The 9,977-nt window shown below is 28.7% G+C and overlaps 2 protein-coding genes across 2 annotated transcripts; one reads left to right on the top strand and one right to left on the bottom strand.

The window, feature by feature from the left end:
• Window positions 1–210: 210 nt before the first annotated feature.
• LOC130451783 (S-methyl-5'-thioadenosine phosphorylase) lies at window positions 211–2,372 on the top strand. Its single transcript, XM_056791027.1, has 3 exons — window positions 211–628; window positions 900–1,679; window positions 2,159–2,372. The coding sequence occupies exons 1-3, from the start codon at window positions 611–613 to the stop codon at window positions 2,192–2,194; spliced, it is 834 nt and encodes a 277-aa protein (XP_056647005.1). The 5' UTR covers window positions 211–610; the 3' UTR covers window positions 2,195–2,372.
• A 1,666-nt stretch (window positions 2,373–4,038) lies between these two features.
• LOC130451809 (uncharacterized) lies at window positions 4,039–8,427 on the bottom strand. Its single transcript, XM_056791068.1, has 6 exons — window positions 8,410–8,427; window positions 8,008–8,273; window positions 7,541–7,657; window positions 6,521–6,907; window positions 6,289–6,466; window positions 4,039–5,713 (listed from the first exon to the last, which is right to left on the bottom strand). The coding sequence occupies exons 1-6, from the start codon at window positions 8,425–8,427 to the stop codon at window positions 5,498–5,500; spliced, it is 1,182 nt and encodes a 393-aa protein (XP_056647046.1). The 3' UTR covers window positions 4,039–5,497.
• Between the last annotated feature and the right edge of the window lie 1,550 nt (window positions 8,428–9,977).

Genomic DNA, 9,977 nt, shown 5'->3' with positions numbered 1-9,977 from the left:
TCTATGGTAGAAATCTCAAACTAATTATTTTATTCTGGGTTAGAATCTACCATATTGGCCAGTTTTATTAATAAAAATATCAATTTTCACTTATCAGTGTTTTTCTTATAGTTGATCAAAATTTTACCATATTTTTAATTTCGGTTGACCTTTTTTCAAAATTAATAAACCCGAGATAGTGTATATATTACAATATTTCATGATTGTGCATTTTGAGTAAAATATTACTATCGCCAATTATGTTGGTTGTAACTAAACGTACGATGTTCATAAAAACAGTTATTTTAATAACTTGTCTATATTCTAATTATGTTTATGCTTCATATAATTTAAAAAAATAGTTTTCAAATAGCAAAATAACGTTAGAAGTTATTTTCTGTTAAATTGTTTATCAATAATAAACAAAAATTGTACGTTCAAAGATATTTTAGACATAATTACTGAACATTGATTGATTGGTGTGCTGGTACTAATAATTTTGTGATAAAATATCAAGGATAAACTGATAAAGGTGTTTACATTAATTTCAGATATTAATTTAACTAGATTCTTAAAATATTTCTATTTCATAATTGGCTGAACCCAAAGATTTTACATATTAACCTAAGCTATGACACCATCAGTTAAGGTAAGATTAATTATATTATCGCAATTTCAGACGGTTGAAGTTATTATTTTATGGAATAATAAATTGTTCTCAACAAATATTGCCTTTTTATTTTTGGTTAATGTTTATAGAAAATATAACTTGTAGTTAGGCAATATACATAATAAAAGGGTATATTATCAATGTAATTCAAATTATTGTTTTGATATTTCTGAGATGTATAAAACATGAAAGTTTTTCATTTATATCTATGCTCACATCATCGCTTTGGGTAAATATTTAATCATTTTAGGTAGGAATTATTGGAGGTACTGGGTTTGATAACCCAGATATTCTGAAAAATCGTAAAGAAAAATTTGTTTCAACACCTTTTGGAAATCCTTCAGATTCTTTGATATTAGGAGAAATAGATGGAGTCCCGTGTGTTCTATTAGCTCGACATGGTCGGAAACATCATCTTATGCCAAGTAATATAAATTATCGTGCGAATATTTGGGCGTTAAAAGAGGAAGGCTGTACTCATATCATAGCTACTTCCGCTGTAGGCTCTTTACAAGAGCACTATAAACCGGGAGAATTGGCTTTAGTTGACAATTTGATAGATAGAACAACGAATCGTCAGCAAACATTTTATGATGGAGAACCTGAACATCCAATTGGGGTTTGTCATATTCCCTTGGAACCTGTTTATTGTACAAAGACAAGGAAATTGATTTTAGAAGTAGCAGATAAACTTGGAATGCCTATAATAAGAACAGGTACTCTTGTAACCATTGAAGGACCACGTTATTCTACTAAAGCTGAAAGTAAAATGTATAAACTCTGGGGAGGTGATATTATTGGTATGACACAAGTACCTGAAGCAATTTTAGCTAAAGAGGCAGCTATTTGTTATGCTAATATAGCTTTAGTCACTGACTATGACTGTTGGAGAGATTCAGGGGAGAAAGTGTCTGTTCCAGAAGTTATGAAGACATTTGCCGGAAATGTTTCTAAAGTTATAAAACTTGTTTTGGCTGTAGTGCCAGAAATACATAGAAGTAATTGGAAGGAAGTTATTGCAGAACTTAAGGTATTCTTTTGTTTATGATATCAAATGTACAATATTTTGAAATATACCAACTAATGTTAATATGCATTATGTAAATATATGTATTCAAAAGATATAATAGAGTATTCCCATTCAACCAACATATGAATTTGTTTGTTTGATATTGGTCACAATGTTCCAGGTATAAGTTAATCATTTGAAAATTGGAATATTATATATATTACTTTCTTTACTTGATTGAACATTATCAAAAGCATTTGCTAAACTTTGGAGTCAGAATTTCAATTTGGTTTAGTTATATTCTTAATCAATGATCAATTTTTCAGATTGTCAAGAATATTTATTTTAAGCGAAAACTAAATATTTAATTTAATTTTCACTTCAATATTTTGTCATAACTCCCTGCCAATATGCAATAAATTTTGTGCTTATTGGAATCATTTTTGCCTTATCTTAGAATGTTTTCTATATATTTTGTTTATAGCTAATTATTTTTGTAGGACATGCAGCAAAATAGTGTAATGCTACCACATTAACTACATGGCAATAAGTTTATCAATACAAGAAAGTATCATGTAGAAAATAACGGTCTTCAAAAGTGTATTTGAGATATTGGATATATTTGTACCATTAGTTAGCAAATTAAATATCTAAATTTTATAATCAAGTATTTTTGTACCCAAATTTTTCAAATAAAATTAATTTTTCAATAAATACGTTTATTATTAAAATATATTACAATTTACATAAAACTAAATCTTAATATATAATAAACCGAAACTTTTCTACCACCAAATGAAAAATAAAATAAAATATATACACAAAATTTACTGTGTTGCTTCTATTTTTAAATGCAAAAAAGTGAAGTAAATTTGTTCTTTTTATTGATATAGAGATTTGTTGGATAAAAAAATTAAAAATTTGAATTGCGACTAATAATTTACTGTATCATAATGATTAATTTTCTTGTTTACATATGCTATTCTTTGATCATTAGCTTTTTGGCGATTTTTGTATTTCAATTGATAAGGTGTAAAAAAGATGGCTTGTTTCTTAGTATGACTTAACACGTAATTCAAGTTAACGTTATTTCTGATCCAGTTTCATCTAATAAATTTAGATATTCCATATTGATAACAAATGAACTACATGTTTCAGGAAGCCAATTGTACTGTAACAATAACTTTTATCTATAATTTATATTATCCTTCTGGGCTTACAGTCAACTAGTCACCAATATTGGTTGTGGGATCTTTAAATTAATGCCCCGTTAACTACACCAACACTCTCAACTATCTAGTAAATGTTTTGATAATTATGTTATTGTCTTAGACTAAAGGTAACTTGGAAGTCTAATTGAAAGTGTTGTTTTGTGTCAGAAAACATTTATTTAAGTATGGGTATTATCAACAGATTTTGAAAATTCAATTTATTTTCTAAACTAAAACTTTATTCTTTCATTCATTTTAAACAGTTGATGTTTTTATGTTTGGTTCAGAAATCTAATCGAAGCTTTGTGAAAACTTCAAGATATGAGCAACACTGTTATAAAAAGCAAATTAATAACTCGAGATTATTGATTGTTAAACTAGTTTGTTGACAAACGAAGTTTAAGAACTACTTCTATGCTGAGGAAATCATATTTATGGTAATAATCTTTTTTCCTTATATAGCTCACTCAAAATCTGTATTATTTCATAAAATTTACATTAAACTTTCTGAAATCAATGAGGCAACTTATTTTCACATTTAAAAAGGAAGCAAATAGTTTATTTCCAGTAGTTTCTTATTAATTCAAGCTCTGAATATTTCACTTAATGTCAGTGGTGTTGTGGAGCGGGAACGCTCCGGAACGTCGTTCCGGTACTTCCTTTTTGGACAGGAACGCGTTCCAGAACTAAAGAACTCGAACCGGACCGAAACAAATACATGAACTGGTTCACGTATGGTTTTGGAAATCTTAATTCAATACATAAATATTGTACCTTGCAGTTCGGCAGAGTGTGAGCGCGGATTCAGTAATATGAATATTATTTTAAATGAACAAAGAAATAGAATATTAATTGAAAATCTAGCAAATCTTTTATTTATAAAAATGAATGGCCCACCACAACAATTATTTAAACCAGATGATTATGTAAAAACTTGGTTAAGGTCTCATCATTCATCGGATGACAATAAAACAAGGAAAATTCAACCACAAGATCCTGAACATAATCCTATTTGGAATATTTTATAAAAACCATTGGTGTTTTCATGTATTATTAAATATATATATATATATATATATATATATATATATATATATATATATATATATATATATATATATATATATATATATATTTGAAAATTGAGGGAAATCTCCCTCCACCCCGTCGTCAAATTTGGGACATGAGACGACCGCACAGAGCGGCCGCCTACACAGGATCGGCCCTGTTTATATAATTATATATACGCGTTCCAGTAAAAAAAATAAGCACAACACCACTGCTTAAAGTCTCCATTAGGCATAAAATCAATTTGTTTTTCAAATTATCGAGAATAATTGTCTACATTTTTAGTGCTACAACATAGTGTCTGCTTGAAAGTAGGTAGCTGATACTCCTATCAGCATCTTTTGAATTCAATACTATAATTTTCTCTATACATTTTCAATTTTTCTTGTATTACTTGCAATTAGCAGAGTGCTAAATTAAACAAACCTCTATTTACAACTTATTTCAATAAGTATTTTTGAAAAATTACCAAAATTTATCTAACTAAAGACCTCTTTTCACAAAAATTTGTATTTAAGTTGCTTAGAAATGATGTTATAAAGCTCTACCATAATCTGTTCTTATTCTCTCAACTGAATTGAATAACTAGGACAAATATGTGTTGAAGTATGAGTAACTTGAAAGTATAGTAGTCTAACTCCATATATAATGTAAAACAAAGAAATTTCTGACATTTTGGAGAATTAAATGATTTAAAATCATGTTAAAAATAACAGTCTTAAAGTTATTACAGTAAAAAATCCATACATATAATTTCAAAAAGAAAGTGTAGCTTTATTAGTGGTGAACTAAACTTCAGATGTAATTTGCAGATTATGATGTACATATATAGATAGAGGGTAGGAAACAGAGAGCATGATAAAAACTGCTAATCAGCTTTATCAGATATTTTCGATCATTAGTCTTCACTTTCAGTAATATAAATTCAACTTGAATACACATTTGCAATAAAGAAACAAACAAGCAATAACAGTCTCTGCTTATATCATCATTACCAGCATCTATTTTCTGTTGGCATGGGGGATAGTTTTATAAGATAGTGCTAATTGGCTGTTTCTGTTTGGTCTAGTCTGCTCGTTTGTCTGCAGCCTCAAACGACTGTAGTGTTGATTGATTGATAGAATTATCAACAAGTTCTAATATATTTAGTTCTATAATGTCATGAAATGATACTAGAACATTACTTGATTATGTTCATTAGTATTTTGCTTTTCTTAGATAATTTGTTTCAATTAAAAGTATCGAAATAATTGTACGATTATTTGGATATATACAACACTTGATGAATCATATGTCTGGATTTAGTTACTAAAAACTGAGCTAGTATTAAAATCCACTTTAAAAGCTTATCATTTTATTTTAAATTGCTCGGTTGTGTACAATAAAAGATGTCCTATTATCTGGATTCACCATGTTGCAAATTTTCACAATTTTGCAAGACATGTCTTTAGCCAAAAAATGACAATTTTCTGTATAATTTGTAATTGTTGTTGAGACTAAACTTGTTAACCAGCCCTCTATCAATGATAAGCTCATAAAATTGGATTTTTAATATCTAATTTAAAGGTCTGGTTTCCGTCTAACATATTTGTTGAAGTAATCTGGGCGCCAGCATTTGCAAGATCCTGGGATAAGAAACCAGTCATAATATAGTCGAACTTGAAAACATCCTAATCCATCCACTCCATCACAGTGAGATGAAGGTCTTTGGGTGGTCACTGAGTCTGTGGAAGATGGTTGCAAGCCGGCACGTTTCTGTAGGTATTGCTGATAGTTCTAAAAACAACAGGAGTTAAATTATCTATATTTCTGATATAATTTAACATTAAAATCAACAAGGTATAAAATAATTTAAATTTGGGTTTAAGAAGTTTTCGTAAATTGAGAAATTACAGGACACCTTTATTTCTGTAAATTGAATCTCTTAAATAATGTAAGGTCCACATATAAAATTGGGCCATGATTGATAGGGATCTCATACGGATCTGAGCCAAGAACGAGATTTTTATCAGTTTCCAAATGTGGCCTTTCCTTTTTAGTGGGAATTTCAAAATTAAAACTCAACCTTCCACTTTTATTATTCCAGTTTGGTGCGTTGATTAAAAACTATAGTTTTTCCGTGTTTATAGACCTTCATTTGGTTGTATAATAGATTTTAGATGTTTTAATAATAACTATTGAGCAGTTATTAACGCACACGCATTTACACAACAAATTTCTTTACTAATAGACCATTTTTATGTGAAAAAGTACAAACATCTAGTTTTTACAATTTTGATTAAATGTTCAAAATTCCCTCTCGAAATTGGTAAATACTTGGACGAATAAATTATTCGTCCATGGGTAACTACCTGAAAATCTTGAACTGATGGTGGTTGAGAAGCTGCCACTGGACTTCTTTGAGGATTAGTAGCGTCACTACTACTTAAAATAGTATCAGGATAATATATTTCTGCTACTAGAAGACTCGACCATCTTGGAGAAGATAAACATCCACCATCCAAGTAATGACAACGTGCTTGTAAACATCTGAAAGAAAACAATGATATTTTTCCAAAGTTTTTATAGTATAATTTTTCTTACCGTGTCACTTCAACAGTTTGAGTAAAATAACCCTCATAAGGTATTTGTACTACGTATCGCCAAATACCTTGATAGTTCTTTGCGAAAACTGGTGTAGCATATTCAACTTTTGCAGGACAAGGTGTTGGAGGTCCTTCATACCTAGGAGGAGCTATTGGAGCGTCGTCTCTTCTTTCGAGAGGTAATTGTGAAGATGTGGGATTAGTTGGTTCTCCATTAATCGCTTTGTAAAGCATACAGAAAACACCACCTTGATCACAAAATTTCCTTGCTTGTCGGGAAGATTCTATGGGATTCAAGTGAGTAACATTTGTTGATAAAATAGAAGTACTATTTGTGTTTCGTTTTGATTTTCCTCGACGGTCATTGGGATGTTCATTATGCAAGCTAAAAATATAATTGAAGAATTTTGGTATTAGCATCAGCATTTTAGAAATATGCAATTTATAAAATAGGAAAATAATATATTTATAAAAATACTCGTTCGGATGAATTTAATCACCTAACCAATAAATCCCTCTAAATTTATTTTATTTATTGCTTTCACATAGGAGGTCATTTAATCTTCATATGTGTGGATTTTAGTGACTGAAGTTAATATGAATGATAAAAGGGCATTTTCAAAATAGTTGAGCTCATATGATAAAGTTATAATGTTTTATACAATTATCTTATCACCATTAATTATATATTTGAAAGAATTTTTGAATGTAAAAACATAGATAATAATCATTACTAATTCTTTTAGAAAAATGTGTTCAAATACTTATAATTTTATGTTTATTCCTATTTTGATGAAAAAGTGAAAGAGATTAATATTTAACAAAAAAGTCACTCAAAACTATTACGTTAGTAAAAAATTGTTGATGAAGTCAGTTTATGGATTGGGAACTAAGCTACAAATTTTGGAGAAATGTAATGTTTTAACTTATTTAAAGAAATTTCTATTAATTTCCACTAAACTATAGTAATTTTTCTACCAGCCCTTGCATAAAAATAAAAGAATAGTTTGGCACCGACCTGTTTTGATTAATGTAATCATCTTGGAGTTGGGCAACTTTTGGTAATGTTTCATCGGCTTTAAGAATTGGTAATGTTCTGCTGAGATATTTTAGCGTCATGTTTCTAATTAGTTCACTGAAAAAAAAAGTAAATTATATAGTTAACACAAATACATTATGATTGATATAATAATATTTAACAAGCAATCTATATAACATAGTTAACAGGTTGTTTGAATAAAATTTTTATTTTAGTACAGTCAGTGTAAATTAAACTAGAGCTCTCATAATGTAAGAAGCAAAAATACATTAATTTCACTATAAAGATTTATTTTAGTTATAAAATACTACTGCATATTTATTCTGTTCATTAAGGTACTTAGCAAGTTTCTACACACCTTGATAGTATTAATAATCTTCATAAATGGCATCAAAATTGATATATATTTTTCATTTTAGCATCAAAGATTAAAATCAAACACTTACAAGGGGTATGGTGATCCTAACACATTCTGTCCCATTGGGTTTCTCGGTATGTTGCCTTTGTTTAAGTCACCGCACAAATTAAAAGGAGAACCCTGAGGTGATCTTGAATCATCTTCTCTACAATCAATTGGGACATAAGTGTATGGAGGAGGTCGCACTTTAGGAGGTTCTGCATTTGGAGATTCCACAAAAGCATAGTATCCTTCAGGAGGTTCTTGAATATCGTTTATGCCACAATGTACAAAATTGTAATAGAATAGAAGAATCTAGAAAAAATTTGGAATATAATAAAGTGAAATAATGTTTTTAGCTTTCAATATTTTTCTTATCTAGATTCCCACATTCAAAGAAAAAAGAAAGAAAAAATGCGGAATATATTTCCTTCCATAAATGTAAAGTTACTAACATAGGTACTAACATACTAGGTTTTAAGTTAAACAATAAAAAAACTGATGACCTAGGACCTCTTTACACTTTCTTTAGTCTTTTATAAAAAACTGGGCATGTATTGAAGATCTTTTGTAAGTTTTAAATATTATTTATTCTATTGAAGTTTATTGTGTGCCCTTACAATTCAATGTCAGCTTTGCAATTACGTAAGAAAATGTTAATAAAAAGTCAAAAAAAATATCTTTTTTATATTGATAGTATTATAAGTGTTCATGATGAGTGTAAATGTGAGATTCGCCTATTAGCTTCTTTCTCTTTATTCAGAAATACGTCGTTTTAGTACATTTTATCTTCGATATATTTTAGCTTCCGTATTAATTTAAACATGTTACTAAAATACAAGAAAAGCAACTATGTTAAATTTTACAGAACTGTTATATCATTTATAAACTAACTGTTCAAACTTGATTTAATTTATGCAAGATTTACAAAGAGGATTTAAATAATGGATTGAAAAGTGTTACGTTGGATTAAAGCTGTTTAATAAATATTTCACACATACACATACCTAATATATTTTGTAGTAGAAAGTGTTGGAAATAAACTTAATTTCTGATTATTGCGATATAAATCAGCGGCTATATTAGTAAATGGAATTGTTCTCGAACTTATCATCAAGTTGAGTTTATTGAAGCAACTTTGAAACTGCTGTTAACGAAAACTTGACTTTTTATTATAAAAATAGTGCTAATGTTCATGACCTAACCTAACTTTTCATTAGCGTCACTTTTCACATATTTATATTAAGAATGACGAGGCTTTAGCAGAGTTTGATAACACGGCGCGTGCCATAAATATCGTTATCATTCGAACTTCATACAAAATTTTATATTACCACGATTTTTCTGAGAATTCCTTTCTTGTTGCATTGGAGTATTGTTCCTAAAGTAACAAAGGAATTGTTTGCTTGTAATGTGATTGTCAAATTTAAATTTATTTAAAATTCATAGTTTTGTGAAATGAATGGTTCACTCCCATTAGAAGTTGAGGTAATAGTGCAGTTGCTGAATAATTGCTTGTGAAATCTAAAAACGTGTACAGAAAAACCTGTACTAATTACTGTAGGTCAGAGGTAAACCATCATATGTGCATTTTTTTCACATTTGACATTTTTACCTTAAGTGACTCTTTTTTGATGGATCTTTATTGAGGAAAAGTATCCTACATGCAAAATAATATATGACCATATTTCACCTACCATCTTATATATGGTTTACTTCTGACTTAAAGAAATATGAAGAAAAAGTTGATATTCTTGCACTCTAAAAAGTACTTTAAGTTGGTTTTGAAGAACAATCAGTTTCTAATATGATAGAATCTTGAATTTTGAGATCGGTAATTTAAAACAATGTTGAGATAGGTAAGTTTACTTACCAATTCTTCATAAATAAACAATTAGGATAAATTTTGTCGCCCATGTCTAATATTAATTTTACTAATTGCCAAAATTGTTGTATTTGATTTTTATCATAAAATTTCTATTTTTTGCTTTTAATAATTTTTCATATTTTGTCTGAATG

This window comes from Diorhabda sublineata, chromosome X, assembly GCF_026230105.1.
Source record: "Diorhabda sublineata isolate icDioSubl1.1 chromosome X, icDioSubl1.1, whole genome shotgun sequence".
Taxonomy (NCBI): Eukaryota; Metazoa; Arthropoda; class Insecta; order Coleoptera; family Chrysomelidae; genus Diorhabda; species Diorhabda sublineata.
The sequence above is the reverse complement of the archived record's forward strand: the minus strand, read 5'-3'. Positions and strand labels throughout refer to the sequence as shown.

Coding starts and splice junctions, on each gene's coding strand:
- LOC130451783 (XM_056791027.1), top strand. Junction 1,680..2,158: donor AAGTTATTGCAGAACTTAAG/GTATTCTTTTGT, acceptor TTATTTTTGTAG/GACATGCAGCAAAATAGTGT.
- LOC130451809 (XM_056791068.1), bottom strand. Junction 7,658..8,007: donor TTAGGATCACCATACCCCTT/GTAAGTGTTTGA, acceptor TTTTTTTTTCAG/TGAACTAATTAGAAACATGA. Junction 6,908..7,540: donor GATTACATTAATCAAAACAG/GTCGGTGCCAAA, acceptor TTATATTTTTAG/CTTGCATAATGAACATCCCA.